This window comes from Fusarium mangiferae (assembly GCF_900044065.1).
Source record: "Fusarium mangiferae strain MRC7560 genome assembly, contig: FMAN_scaffold005, whole genome shotgun sequence".
Classification (NCBI taxonomy): domain Eukaryota; kingdom Fungi; phylum Ascomycota; class Sordariomycetes; order Hypocreales; family Nectriaceae; genus Fusarium; species Fusarium mangiferae.
In genome coordinates, this window is record NW_024573925.1 from 1,142,805 (window position 1) to 1,156,326 (window position 13,522).

Genomic DNA, 13,522 nt, shown 5'->3' on the forward strand with positions numbered 1-13,522 from the left:
GTGGCTTGTTTTGGGGTGGCTTGTCTTGGAGTGGCTTGTTTTGGAGTGGCTTGTTTTGGGGTGGCTTGTCTTGGAGTGTTCCGGATTTGGTTGGTAAGGGACTGTGGAGCCCGGAACTCCACATCTGTTTGATGTTCAGAGGATGACTCCTCCCTCGGAAGGACACTAGAGCTCCCAGGCACAGGCTCTTTCGCGTTGATTAGTGCCTCAGCATTGAGACGCCAGTGCTGCAGCTGAGCTTTCATTCGCTCACGTTCACTGGCTCTATGCCACTTGACGGGAATATACGCCTCGTTAGAGGACTTTTTCTTCTGGTTGAGTGAGCCAAGTTTGTCCACGATATGAAGATCATCTTCAGTAATCATATGATGATTAATGCTGGAGGTGTTCTTAGCCAGGTTGAAGAACTGCCGTGCTAGACGGTGGACGTCCTCCTCTTTCATGGTGGCAGTAGACTGCGACATTTTGCTTTCTTGTAGTGCCTGTATTTTTGTTCGGTCTGACAACAGCACTGTTGAGTCATACTTATACCTGTGATGGCCTGGCATATGTGATTGTAGCTATCTTTTATTTTCTGATTTCTGTCTTCTGGAGAGTGAATCACAAAAAACGAGATTACTTTACTGAGATCACATTCATGGCTTGTACAATCTGCAAGTACATAAATTACCCGTTATGAATAAAAGAATCCATTGTCCTTAAGGACCAAGTCAAAGCTTTACACTTGCTGGTAGCTTGAATTGTAACTGCTAGCGATGTCTAGGATGTCTTCAGATCAGGAAAACCGACCACCGCTAGAGGACCTCCTGGACCACAGCGGATCAAGAACAGACACGGATGGCCTCAGAGGATTGGAATTTAAAAGACATCAGCTCGAAGACTTTATCCTAAGCCTGGATAATAAAATTGCACGTGATTGCTACGAGTCCTTTGCGCCCCGGTTTGAGGAAAGAGTGAAAGATGATCTTCACGCCGAGGCCAACTCAATCTTTTCTCTTGAAGGGCAAAGGCTGAGGGCTCGCAACGATATCACGTATACCCTCCGAGATAACTGGCGTCACGCAATGGAAAATATTGATCGCCGACTTGAGAGCATTTACTACGCTCTAGCTGGGCTCTGGGACCTATTCTTGATCGTGAAATACGCCGCCAGACTTCTTCTCAGTCTCCGTGGAATTAACGAGGAGCCTCACCGTTTGGCCTGTCTTCTCTTGATTTGTGACGTGTTTGTTCCGAATCTTGTGGAAGCGATCAAGAAGATGGGACATTGGGAGGGTGAGGCTGTCAGCTGGGATAATGATGACATTGACTTGGATTGATGACACTGATTTGGATTGATGATATAGATTAAAGTCTCGAGCCGGCTCGAGCGTATCTATTACTACTACTAGCAACTAAGCTGAAATCCGTCAGGTTAACTGTCTCTTCTGTGACATTGATCTCATTTCGTACTCCTCCTCCACTATGACTGACACAGACATGCTCTCTTCTGTGTTCAAATGAGTGACCTGTTGCACGACGCGATGGTTGGCAGGTGGGTCGCGGTATTGGACTGAAAGTTGCCGACTCATGTCGTCTGAAAGGACTATGGCAGGCTTTTGGCGAGGCACGGGCTGGTGCTCTAGTTCGTAAAATTTTACTCGAGCATGCTCATTACTTATGTCCCTAGCCATGTGTCGGAACGCGGGCGTTCCACACACTCGAAGAGAGATTAGAAAATGGGGATATCAAACAATAAGGCCATCTTACCAGCAGCCACTATAGTGCCAGGTGATGTCTCCATAGCTCCGGTTAACTGCTGCCGCAGTACCTCGGACCAGCAATTTTTCGGTGCGTAGGTGACCCTGCAGTGCTTGGGGAACTCGTCACAGGCTTCTAGTTTTTTCTGAGCCTCCTCTAAGCGAGGGAAAGATAAAGTAGGGTCAGGTTCTTTTGGTTGGTAAAGCCAGACATGGAGAAGTTTCTATTATAGTCAGCTAAGGTAAGACTCTACAATCAAGTGCCTTACCGATTGTGGGTCGAGCTTCATCAACCGATTAATCTCGCCCCGTGCCCATTCTAGCTGAGAGTTTTCCTCCATAGCCCATATGAGCGTTACTCTCCTTGTCTTGTCGAGATAGAGCTGTTCGTGAGACCCTCCCGCAACTGCCGGTTTCTTCTCGCGATCATGGAGTCGTCTGTGGGCAAGTGTAAATGCGAAGGAAATCACTGAAGCAATTCCTATACCTTCAGCCAAGAGGAACACCTGGTCGTATCTATCGAGTCTCAAATTTCGACCGTATGGGCCATCGATAGTTAGTCTTGTACCAGGCAATAAGGGAGCTAGAGATGGATGGTCTTCCATTAGGAAAGTTAGATCGGACGCTAAACAGTTATTAACAGACGAGGATGATGATGTCGCCCATTCATACACCGCCATGGGTGTACCTAGGCATCGTCTCCAGAACAGGTCGTGCTCGTTGAAGACGTAGAAGTAAGCGCCCGGATATATGGGAGTGTCTCTAGGCGGTCGAATCTTGATCCGAGTGGCCCCCGTGTATATCTCTTCTTCGGCATGAGGACTTCTCACCGTGAGGTGACATTTACTGATGTCCACTTGAGCTGTCTGCAACCGAAACCAACGGTAGAACGTAAGCAAGGTCGAGATACCGATGACACAGAGCAGGATGATCCCAGCTATGTTGCGATCAAGCGGGTAAACAAGCCAAAGATGTGCGAGAAGGAAACCAAGCAGACTGCATGCGAGGATTCTGTGACACCAAATAAAAGCGACGGCGTGTCTTCTTCGGATGCAGAACATGGACAAAAACGTGATGATAATGAAAAGAAGCATAGCCTATCATATGACTGAGTACCCATTGGTGGAAGCTTGGACGTTTACTTACTGCGAGTCCCATACCTGAGATGGTCGTCCAGCTCTCTTGCAGTTGGATGTGAATGCCAGCGTGCACAAGCGACTGTAATAGAGCGATCCTTGCCATCCAGTGATGTAGCAAGTAGTAGAACTGCAATGGTATTCCAAGGAGATCGGCAACATGGCACGTTCTTCCGCCAAGAACCACCGGGATAAGGTTGAGGATAGCTGCCAGCGCAGCTCTTTTCGCTGGTGGCCCAAGTGGTGTCAACCATCCCCAATCCAAGTTTATGACAACGTTGGCTACAAGCCAGATGATCAGGAGCACTAGATAACCATAGGTGATAGTCTTGCCATCCCAGGTTGTGTATGCGCTCCTCCATATGAGCTTGGGGACTCTCCATAGAAGTCTCGAGATCTTCCGTGGGTGGCGAACATAGGACCAGACTTCGCAAAATGCTTTCTTTGACATGTGTCTTGTTCGTCGAAACATTGCGATGGAAGAATAGGTGAGATGGGTTTGAGTGTTTGGTGAGCCTTCAAACGGGGTTTCTACCAAATAGGTGTAGATGAGCTCCATCTCCTCACATGCCGTTGATGTACGACTGGAAGATATTGATGGGAATAAACCAAGAAAAGCCGATTCGACGACGAGCCGCGCTGCTGTTGCGCGTTTACCCACTAACAGATTGCAGCAAACTGATAATCCGCTTGTACAGGGACATCGCTGCGACCAATCATTTCAGTTAGTGTTCACCCAATCAATTGCCTTGACGCAAGCGCTTTTCTTCCTATTCTAGTAATTACAGGGAGATGGCTCTTCGCGTTCTGAATTTAGGATAATGCATAGTACGGTGTATAAACGCCGCCCAATCAGGAGATGCCAATCTGCAAAGCAGGACCTCTCGATGAGCCCCTGGCATGAGAACTACTATGAATCCTAAAGACGAACAAGTATAAGTATGTATTCAGTCGAAGAGATAGGACAGGACACCAAACCACAAGCATCAACGCATCAACGCATAAACACATCTCTTCTGAACTAATCAGAGTCTACCTTTCGTTCGCTGAAGTCATGTCCCGCACACCCAACACACCGAGTCGTGCTTTCCAGATTCGCACAAATGGGCTTTTCAAGAAAGGTAACACTCTATTCAACCTGCTACACCCCAAGGTTACGATCCTCATTCAACCTGGTAACGACGTGATCCCTGGAAGTGGAGAACCACTCGCCTATGCCTCCCACAGAAGAGAAGAGTGGCCAGAACTCTATGACTTTTTTGAGTCAGCCGGTGTGAGACCTCAAAAAGTCTTCGGGCCCGATGATTTTGATACAGTGGCTGCCCGCCAATCTAGTGCCCCCAAGGATCGGGCGCCTGTCACCAGACACCAGGTCTCTGGTCATCGCCGGGATACTCCATTCCCTGAGATGCCCCATCACCCGGGTTTCTTTCAATCGGCCCCAGAGAGTCAATCCTCTGACTCTTGCCGTGAGACTCCATTTTCAGAAATGCCTGCTGTGTCTCAGCAGGTTAGTTTGGTTGCATCCGGCCTGGAGAGCCAGGCTCCCGAGTCGCTCCGAGCAACTCCAGTCCCAGACATGACTTCTATGCACTCCCATGCGTCATATGATAGACTTGAAACAGAGCAGGACTTTGATCAGTCACTACTCTCTATACTCAGTGAGCCACTTGAGCAGAAGTTTGAAGCACAGACTCAGCCTAAAGTGACGCATAGAGCAGAGCAGCGAATCAAATCCTCTGGGCGGCCTGATGATGGCTTGCGTTGGTCTGGCGAAGCAACACCGCATGTCACCAACAAACGGAAGGCGACCACAGAAGCAGAGGGAATGAGGAAGCGACGATCCACAGCTGGGCCTGAGGATCGAGACCGACGCCGTAAGATGATGACCCGATCACAAGGACGTTCTTATTACTCTTGATGGATAGAATAGCTGGTCCTATTTTCCTTTAGATATCTTTACAGAAACCTAGTAGCTCATCTATCTCGGCATCTATCCTAGCGATTTCATCGTTCCACTTCAGAGGTTCCATCGTGCACTGCTGTTCTGCCACCGTATTTGTTTTACGTAGATCAGTGACGCTCGCCTTGCGATCTTGCGCCATGTACTTTACAAGATCTCTCAGCCGACAAGGGGAATTGCTGACACCTTCCTGCCGTCCGATCCGTATAGGGCAGTCAATTTTGACTTCTAGGGTGGCTTCTGGTGTCGAGCCTTCGATCTGAAGCCGCCTGGAGAAGGGCTGTAGGGGATCCCAACCTGGCAAACGAAGGATTTTTTGATACCATCGGCCGCAATTTCCGTAGCTGACCATCAATCCCTTGTCCTGCACCTTATGCATGACTGCACTGAGGTGATTTCCAGGTGGCAGGCAGCACTTGATATCGACTTCGTAAGAAATTGGGTACGAGCTCAGACTTGTATGTGAGACGAGGTCGACGTAGAACAACGCGGAAAATAGTTTCCCCGCAACTGCCTCAACACTCATACCCAGTTCATTGTGGCATTGGATCCTCAACCGAGGCACAGTTCCCCATAGACCTTGGCACTCCAGATTCATCTGCCCTGCAAGGTCTACTTCCTCTCTCTTACTTCTCTTCGGAGACGGGATCTTGAACCTTGACAAGAAAGGGCGGCGGGGATTCGACATGGCAGGTCCATAATTTCGAAACCAACGACCGTTTTTATGCAAAGCAATACGAACGCGAGGGTTTATAGGGTAAGGCCCAGGCCACTGGCCATCTCTCTCCTTCTTGCCACCTTTTAGCTCTTTGGAGAGTTGTGGAAGTCCACAATTGTTGCTGAAGTAGCCTTCTATCACCGAAGTATCTGAACAATATTAGCTGTCTTTACAACTCGGCAAGGGAACCCATCTCACCTGATTCAGCTCCTATAACGAAGTCCACATAGTCTGCGAGGTGGCCAAAAAGTAGCTTGCGCACTTGGTGTAGGAGTTTGAGAGAGGACTTGGGCTCGAGAAGCTCTAGCGTACGAATTCCAGCTGTGGGTGGTCGTATACTGAGTGGTGCCTTATTTTTCTCTTCACACAAGAGACAGGTGTATTCTTGAGAAGTGGAAAGTGAATTTCCTCCGATAGTGATGCAGTGACTACAGAAGCGATGGCCACAGCTGAGTGTGTGCATGGGAGTTCCGAGTAAGCACAAGTTGCAGCTACAGAATATGACACCCTGGTTCTCTCTTATTCCCTGCAGATGCTGGCTGGCGACCGCTCGACCATTCTTTCTGACGAATCTTACGAAATGAAAGCGGACAGCCTCGATGAGCTGGAGTGACTGTTGTGCGTCACGGAACAGAACTGGCTTGACGAAGGACTGGAACACTAGCTCAGGGTGGAAGACTATGGTAAGATCAGCTTACATATGAGCAAACAGTGACCGTATCACGAACCGTGAGAGGCTTGATCATATACACTATAAGCCAGACAGGAAGCCACAAGATCTAGACGTTTTTGTCCGTCGACTGAAGCAAGGAATTGTTTCAGATATTGGCTTGCGTCTGTCGATGACGGATCTCGAATACCCAAGGCTTGAAAAATATCAAAGTATTTCTCGCTCTTCCACGATGCGATTACTGCTTTATGAAGCAAATCTTTAAAATTCAAGCTCGAGAATTGGAGTCCCAAAGAGAGGCGCGCTCGCGAAGCCATCTGTAAGTACGTTGCGATGCTGGCCGAGCCTTGACGAACAAATTGAATCCCACTCACTCGGCTAGTCCACATTTCAGCAACCTCATCTCTGCTGTACGGTCGTTCAGGATGATGTTGGCGTAACAGACACGAGAGCTCGGTCGTGAGGTCCCACCTCAATTGGGACTGATGGCAGGCTCCATCCTGGGAAATCACAAACAATTGAGGGCGTGGGAAGGCGTCCGTCAATGGTGAATATCTCATCCATCTTGCGAGCAGCTTAACTGCAGGCACTGGTCCTCCGAGACTGTCCACATGTAATAATACTAGACAACTTAAGGGTGCCAAAACCTCTCCGCATAGCTGGTCAAGATTGCTTGAGCTGTTCTCCTCGGGGCCTGAGTCTGAATACCGCGCCAGTGGCGTACAATACTCGGCGATTACCGTTTTTTCATCAAATCTCCTAAGCCAAATTCCATGAGGATCGCTGTCTAAGCTTGGTGATGACACAATCTGGTCTTGTTCCATAGACCCAACCAACCTCAGCATGAACTGGCGAGTCTCTGCGAAAGCACGGTAGAGGCTCATATGCTCACACAAGACTGGAGTCTTCGAATTATTACTGACATCGCGTCGGATTTGCAACCATGGGAACAACATCACTGTTTGCGCTTTTTTTTTTTTGTGAGGCAGGATAGGTCAACACTGGTATGTATTCTACTGTAAACATTTCGCATCACTATCAGATACTACATATAGTAGTGTGCCACTCAATCCGAAGAGTATCATAGACGAGAGAGTGTACACGTATGTATTCGTAGTAAACGGGGACATTTTGGTTACTTTCTAAAACGGAACGTGCTGAGAGTGGATGATACGGCTAAACTCCAAGCCAATGAGTGTTTGAGCTCACGTATTCTCAGGAACAATCTGAGAATCACCAATCAAGTGAATTGTATTAAATTACTTGCAGAAATCAGACAAACAGTCATAGCATTACTTTGTTTCCAAAAATGATAAAAGGGACCTCAAACTAGTGAATAGTATTAGCTTGTTCCTGGGAACAAGGTGAACATTGCTAAACGATAAAGCAATGTTTTGAGAAAAGTACAGAGGATCGCCAAATGAGTAAACAGCATCATTCTGTTTCTAGGACGATGAAATGAATGATTAAACATGCAAACTGCTTTACACTATTCCTAGGAACAACGCTGGGGGTATCAAACATGTGAACAGCATTGCATTGTTCCTGGGAACAATGTAGGGGTGTATCAAACATACTGCACCATTCCCAAGAACAACGTAGGGGGGTGGGTATCAAAGATGTAAACAGCATTGCATTGTTCCTGGGAACAATGTAGTGGGGGTGCCAAACATACTGCATTATTCCCAGGAGCAACGTAGGGGGGTGGATATCAAACATGTAAACAGTATTACATTGTTCCTAGGAACAATGTAGGGGTATACCAAACATACTGTATTATTCCCAGGAACAATGTAGGGGGATATCAAACACGCAAACAGCATTGTATTGTTCCTGGGAACAATGCAATGGGGGTGCCAAACATGTAAACAACATTACTCTGTTCCTGGGAACAATGTAGGGGTGTACCAAACATACTGCATTGTTCACAGGAACAATGCAAGGGAATAAACCAGAAAACAGTTTGCTCATTCCTTGATGTTAGTGAAAGACCCGTAGTTCGTTTCCCGGATCACTGTTTGCTAAAGAGTGTAGGCGCTTCTTCGTCCAATAAGAATCGATGAGGCAGTAGTCCAAGAAGCAAAAATGTTAGAGTCACACACGGTGCTCGAGAAACAGAGCCTGGAATTCGTCGGGCTAAGCGCCCTAAACCACGTGTATCGCCTGTTTCTGCTTCCGGATTGGCCTACAGTAGCACGTTACTGGCCTCCAGACAGGCGCCGTTCGCGAAATTTACATTCCAGTTATGCGATATGTTGAGTATTTCTATTTATAGATTACTACACTAGAGCCATCGAGGAACTTGCTCGTGCCGTCCCTTGGAGTGACTCGATGGCCGCTCTGCTGCATCGCTGTCCAGAACGAGTCCCAGGTGCTGTTCTCTAGGGTGACTGCCACAAGCTCGAGGACAATTTCCTCTGACTCTGTGGTCGTTATAATGTGAGATAGGGCCTTCTCAGTGATCCAAACGCTACCTAAATACATGAACCTTAACTCCGGCCAGATCGTTTGATCAAGGTGAAGTGATACAGGGTTTGTAGATGTGAAAGAGAATCGAGTCAGCCGTGGGAACGCGGCCATGAACTGCCGGAATCCGTTCATAGATCTAGCATCAACGATTCTGAGCGAACGCACAGTTTCGATATTTGAGAGTGATATTTGTCCAAAGTCCAGACGCCCATTGATGCACAACTCTGTCAAGGCTCCAAATTCAGGAGCCAGCTCAGAGAAAGTACGGATGATGATGCCAGATAGACTCAGGAAGTAGGGGCTTATCCCGATAGCGTCTACAAATGATGCAAACATTGGGTTAGGAGGTCGACGCCGGTATGGGGTCCGATATGGCCGAAAGCTCACGGTTTGTATACTAGGCATACATGCGAGTATGAAGCGGAGCACTTGTTTGTCCCTTTGGGGGCATCTGTTGTCTTCCTCGGTGATAAACTCCATGTACCTTCTGTAGCTTCTATCAAGTGATTTTGACGACTGGTGCGGTTTGATTCGTTTTCCTAACATCCGGGATGGGTGAAGTTCATGGTGCAGCAGCGGATGTGTTTCCCACTCGTGCCTCGAGCAACGGGGCCACTCTCCGCAGTAAATGGTGATACTCCTTGTAAATGGGAGTATGTTATTGTGACCACGTACAAAGGCCACCAAATCTTGCATGCACCAAGATGTATTGAGCAAGAATAAATGACGACTTATAATAGGGTACGAGACCGCCGCATATTGGTGATTGACAAGACGAAATAGGCAAAGGTCAGAGTGAGAGAGCATAGCAGCAATAGAGTACAACGTCTCTTGTGGTAACAAATCCATCTTTACAGAGAACCAGATGTAAATGGAGGTAATGACCGCAGTATTTATTAAGGGCACTGCTACAATGCCTACAACACAATTCCTGAAACTAAAAAGGGGCGAAAGAATCATCCACGCCGGTTTTGCCTTCCGCCAAGCTGTGCTTCCAATAACTGCACCCGGTCTTCCAGAGACGAGGCGTCACGCAAACTTTGCTTCAACTTCTCATTGAGTTCTTTCACCTGTTTTCTGGTCTTCGCTTGAGATGATCTAACCTTGGAATATGCCTCCCACCAAGGTTCTGTCTGTGTCACTTGGTCCGTTTGTTGGGGCTCGTTTGTTCCATTTCTCGTCTCCTCGGTCTCGGTCACCTGGTTATTCGTAGGATCTATGTTGGCTGGAGTATCAAGTACGTACTCCATCGGTTGATCTCCAATCGAAGTATTTGTTGCTGGGAGAAAAGAACTTGGAAACGCCATAGTTGCGGCGGAACCTGACGGCGTAGTATGTAGCTGCTGTGCTTCAACTCTTGGGTCAAGCAGAGCGGCCTCCGAACTGGAGTTCACATCCATGCTTGAATGGCGAGCTGCAACACGAGGCCGAGGTGTATTCTGCTGCGAGCCGATAGATGAAGTCTGGGATGATGGACGGGGCTGCCCCTGAGGTGTGATAGACCCGTTCCTAGACATTGTAGCTGGCACTGGGGCTGGCGCCAGTAGACGTGCACGATATTGTTGAGCGTAGACATGATTTTGATTCATAACGGGAGAGATGAGTGCTAACGTTTCAATTTGATACGGACCAGAGCTGGCAAAGCAACTGTATCTATAGGATAGCACTACTTTAAATAGGTTTGAGCCTGCACAGCAGGAATCAGGTTGACGTCTGCCCATTATCCTCTTTCTTCAATCGATCTAGCATCGGGCACAGAAGGACCCGGAGCGCGCACTATTCTCAGCCCTGCTGCTTTGTCGATCCCGGCATTGGCATCGGGCATGTTGAGATAATGGACGTGACAGTGACATAAGATGGTTTATTGGTCGGCTGCTCTTTTCTGGTGTGCTCGTTCGTGTTGAAGGATGTGGTGGTAGGATCTCCAATGGGAATGAGAACCGGCACAGTGATCGAAGCGGTATTGGTGGTGGTAGAAGTGATAACGGGGGTGTTGATGGGAGTGGTGGGAGTGGTGGGAGTAGACGTGTCTGTAGATAACCGCGCGCGAGTTTCGCCTGTCCCAATTAGTGGTTTATAGCTCGTAGGTTTTGTCCGTGGTAGCCTGGGGGTGGCTGGCGTGGAAACTGTGACTTTGACAGAGGCAGTAGTTTCCAGGTCAAGATTCTTTGACGCTGGTGTTGATGGGACATCTGAGATGATTGGATTGAGGACTCCGGTATCTAGAAACACACCCGTCGGCTTCTCCTTGTCATGAGTAACAACATGGGTAAGAAACGTTGTGGGTGAGATACAGCGAGCAGTCTCCGTTATCAGTCTGGGTGTTGTTGGTAGGACCAGATCACCCTTGCCCTTACTAATGACGATACGATTACAAGACATGGGATTGTCCCCATCACACTGCCTATAGGTTGTTAGTACCCAACCTCGCTTAGGGATTTCACGCATGTGGGTTGCACCATGTGATGTAGGCATCACCATTGGGGACGCCGAAGGGAACGGAGAATCGTGCCAGTTGTGCATCGGCACACTCCACCGCCTTGAAGTACCACTTCATGCTTGGGGTGCCATCAGAGAACTCAAGTTCGGCAGAACATTCCGCACCGAATGAGTTCTGGAGCTTCATGGACAAATCCGAGCCTGCCTCGACGGACAACGCAGGTTCCACGGTACAGAACTCAAGGATATTCCCCAGAGCTGCACCGCAGGTTGTGAGGTAAAAGAGAGACAGAAATTTCACGTAATTCATGTTCATGACGATGGGTTGGAAATGAGGTTGATCCTGGGGATCTTGATACCTCGGTAGGTGAGGGTGGAAGGGGCGAAGACTTTTTAAAGAAGTGACAGAGTCCCTTTCTTGTTTTCTGTCATTGGATTGCTGAAGCTACTATGCAGTTTCTGGGTAGAAGTAGACGGCACATGGGTGGCATTAGCGTCAGCTTTTATATAAAGAGCCACTCCGGGCAAGCACTCACACTCTCAGACTCAATCACAAGTTCCCCAAACAACAAACACTCTCCTATTATGAACTCCTTTGGCAGTAACGAGCACTACTTGGGCATGAACGATCCATCGTTCGACATGTTCGCCGAGTTCGCTGATATGGAGCAGATTGCCAGCAAAGGACCTCAGCTTGATCAACAAAGGTACGTATTAGATTAGGGTACAGGCTCAAGATAAAAGAACTGACAAGGATGGAGCCAAACCAACAACAAGGTTGCCGTCGATCCTGCCAATGTTATACTGAGGTTAGTCATGGAATACCAGATCAAGGCAACCCAGCAACTTGGCAAGATTGAGGAGAAGCTGGAGAAGATTAGCCAGAAAAGTGACGATCTTGAGAAAAAGATCGATGAACAGAGCAAAAGACTGGAAAAGCTAGAGACGTACTCTCTCGAGCGATCGCAGGCGATCATTGAAAGACAAAACGAGTGCATTGGTCTGCTGGAATCCCCGGGGTTGAGGCAGAGGTATGCAGCGTCGGACTACGGCCATGACTCTGACTCTCTGTCCGATTACTCCGACTCTGGTTTCAGCCAGGAATCAGAGTCTAACTCGGACATTTTTACCCGCCATGATCTGAACTACCACTGAAAGTGTCGCATGGGTGACCAGGGTAAAACGCACGTAGTCCGCCGTAAGAGAGAATTAGGTATCATGTATCTTGAAGAAGTGAATACACAAGACTGCTTTCTGTTTTCGAACGACGTTATTGCATGATAAATGCGTCTGTGTTTTCAAACTGTTAAAAAGCAGCCATTGTCCGTCACTCATGGAAACGAGTAACAATGCAGATTTTCCATCATGGACATTCGTAACAAGACACTACCACCCACACCTAGAGAGCATCCACACTCCATGGCGTGCGGCCACAGAAACGCTAGACCTTGTTTGAGCATGCTGCTCGAAGAACCCTGTACCACTCCAGAGGATGGGTTCAGGAAAGAGAACGAAGACCTCAAGAAAGCAAATGAAGTACTGCAACGTCAGGTACAGCAGTTGGCGCTCGAAAACAACGTCCTCCAAGACCGGCAGACAAAGTCTCAGCACGAGCTAAAGCATTACCTGGAGATCATAGAGATCCAGAAAACGTCGTTGAAGGAGATCATGCAATACATTCTCATCTCGACATCAGACTGCCGTGCAACGGTTCAGAAGAAGCGTACAGAGTGGGAGACAAGGGAGGCAGAAGATGCTTTCTCCTCCATGGACATGGACATGTTCTAGTTATTCATGTGTTCCTATTGGTAATAGAAACCCTTTTGCCTCAATCAATCTCAACCAGCCGCCGCACTTCCCTCCGGGGATCACGTCCGTGCCGGGCTTCCTATCCAAGTTTGACCCCAAAGATTCCTCTTTTTTCAAGCACCATGAGCTATTCAAAAGTCCCATGGTGTGCTTCGAAGCGCGCTTTGCCGTTTCATCGCCAATGAGAATGTGAGTATAAGATCCCAAGGGTGATGCTTTCAAAGCCTGCATAGCGAGCATACCAGCCAGTTACAGGCTGACCCAACAGCTTGGATACGCTAGTTGGCACTAAAGTATGCCGGCAAAAAAAGATCGAATCAAGCACAACGATAAGACACGGGAAAGAACAAAGAAGGGTACTACGGAGGTGAGCAGACGGTTTCAAGCATCGACATGACATGGTGTCCGTATATTTGCAGAGCCTCAAGACCATAAGCTATGGGACTAGGATAACTAGTATCAGCCCTACAGCCCTATAGGACCATACACTGTTGTTGTACTCTCCAAACGTCAAGCGGGGCAGTTTGGAAGTGCTGCATGACGCCAAGCGAACCTGCGGGCGCTAGTCACACCATTAAC

General features: G+C 48.2%; 10 protein-coding genes across 10 annotated transcripts in view; 4 read left to right on the plus strand and 6 right to left on the minus strand.

The window, feature by feature from the left end:
• The window catches only part of FMAN_07322 (uncharacterized protein), a gene marked incomplete at both ends in the record, with an annotated part of 2,588 nt that extends 2,124 nt beyond the window's left edge, over window positions 1-464 (minus strand). Inside the window, 2 exons of the mRNA XM_041830929.1 lie at window positions 1-124; window positions 187-464. The exon at window positions 1-124 is cut by the window's left edge and continues 319 nt beyond it. Coding sequence (XP_041681544.1) covers window positions 1-124; window positions 187-464 — 402 coding nt within the window. The remainder of the gene's footprint in view (window positions 125-186) is intronic.
• Window positions 465-764: 300 nt separating this feature from the next.
• Window positions 765-1,319, plus strand: FMAN_07323 (uncharacterized protein; the record flags this gene model as incomplete). The annotated part of the gene is made up of 1 exon (XM_041830931.1): window positions 765-1,319. The coding sequence occupies one exon, from the start codon at window positions 765-767 to the stop codon at window positions 1,317-1,319; it is 555 nt and encodes a 184-aa protein (XP_041681545.1).
• Window positions 1,320-1,409: 90 nt separating this feature from the next.
• FMAN_07324 (uncharacterized protein) lies at window positions 1,410-3,347 on the minus strand (the record flags this gene model as incomplete). Its single annotated transcript, XM_041830932.1, has 4 exons — window positions 1,410-1,699; window positions 1,750-1,963; window positions 2,009-2,836; window positions 2,886-3,347. The coding sequence occupies 4 exons, from the start codon at window positions 3,345-3,347 to the stop codon at window positions 1,410-1,412; spliced, it is 1,794 nt and encodes a 597-aa protein (XP_041681546.1).
• Window positions 3,348-3,929: 582 nt separating this feature from the next.
• On the plus strand, window positions 3,930-4,796 carry FMAN_07325 (uncharacterized protein; the record flags this gene model as incomplete). Its single annotated transcript, XM_041830933.1, has 1 exon — window positions 3,930-4,796. One exon carries the CDS (start codon window positions 3,930-3,932, stop codon window positions 4,794-4,796), a length of 867 nt encoding a protein of 288 aa, XP_041681547.1.
• A 28-nt stretch (window positions 4,797-4,824) lies between these two features.
• Window positions 4,825-6,543, minus strand: FMAN_07326 (uncharacterized protein; the record flags this gene model as incomplete). The annotated part of the gene is made up of 3 exons (XM_041830934.1): window positions 4,825-5,705; window positions 5,755-6,234; window positions 6,285-6,543. The coding sequence occupies 3 exons, from the start codon at window positions 6,541-6,543 to the stop codon at window positions 4,825-4,827; spliced, it is 1,620 nt and encodes a 539-aa protein (XP_041681548.1).
• A 1,948-nt stretch (window positions 6,544-8,491) lies between these two features.
• On the minus strand, window positions 8,492-9,031 carry FMAN_07327 (uncharacterized protein; the record flags this gene model as incomplete). Its single annotated transcript, XM_041830935.1, has 1 exon — window positions 8,492-9,031. One exon carries the CDS (start codon window positions 9,029-9,031, stop codon window positions 8,492-8,494), a length of 540 nt encoding a protein of 179 aa, XP_041681549.1.
• A 620-nt stretch (window positions 9,032-9,651) lies between these two features.
• On the minus strand, window positions 9,652-10,212 carry FMAN_07328 (uncharacterized protein; the record flags this gene model as incomplete). Its single annotated transcript, XM_041830936.1, has 1 exon — window positions 9,652-10,212. The coding sequence occupies one exon, from the start codon at window positions 10,210-10,212 to the stop codon at window positions 9,652-9,654; it is 561 nt and encodes a 186-aa protein (XP_041681550.1).
• Window positions 10,213-10,477: 265 nt separating this feature from the next.
• On the minus strand, window positions 10,478-11,450 carry FMAN_07329 (uncharacterized protein; the record flags this gene model as incomplete). Its single annotated transcript, XM_041830937.1, has 2 exons — window positions 10,478-11,099; window positions 11,155-11,450. The coding sequence occupies 2 exons, from the start codon at window positions 11,448-11,450 to the stop codon at window positions 10,478-10,480; spliced, it is 918 nt and encodes a 305-aa protein (XP_041681551.1).
• A 269-nt stretch (window positions 11,451-11,719) lies between these two features.
• Window positions 11,720-12,289, plus strand: FMAN_07330 (uncharacterized protein; the record flags this gene model as incomplete). The annotated part of the gene is made up of 2 exons (XM_041830938.1): window positions 11,720-11,841; window positions 11,896-12,289. 2 exons carry the CDS (start codon window positions 11,720-11,722, stop codon window positions 12,287-12,289), a joined length of 516 nt encoding a protein of 171 aa, XP_041681552.1.
• A 210-nt stretch (window positions 12,290-12,499) lies between these two features.
• On the plus strand, window positions 12,500-12,922 carry FMAN_07331 (uncharacterized protein; the record flags this gene model as incomplete). Its single annotated transcript, XM_041830939.1, has 1 exon — window positions 12,500-12,922. The coding sequence occupies one exon, from the start codon at window positions 12,500-12,502 to the stop codon at window positions 12,920-12,922; it is 423 nt and encodes a 140-aa protein (XP_041681553.1).
• Window positions 12,923-13,522: the final 600 nt, after the last annotated feature.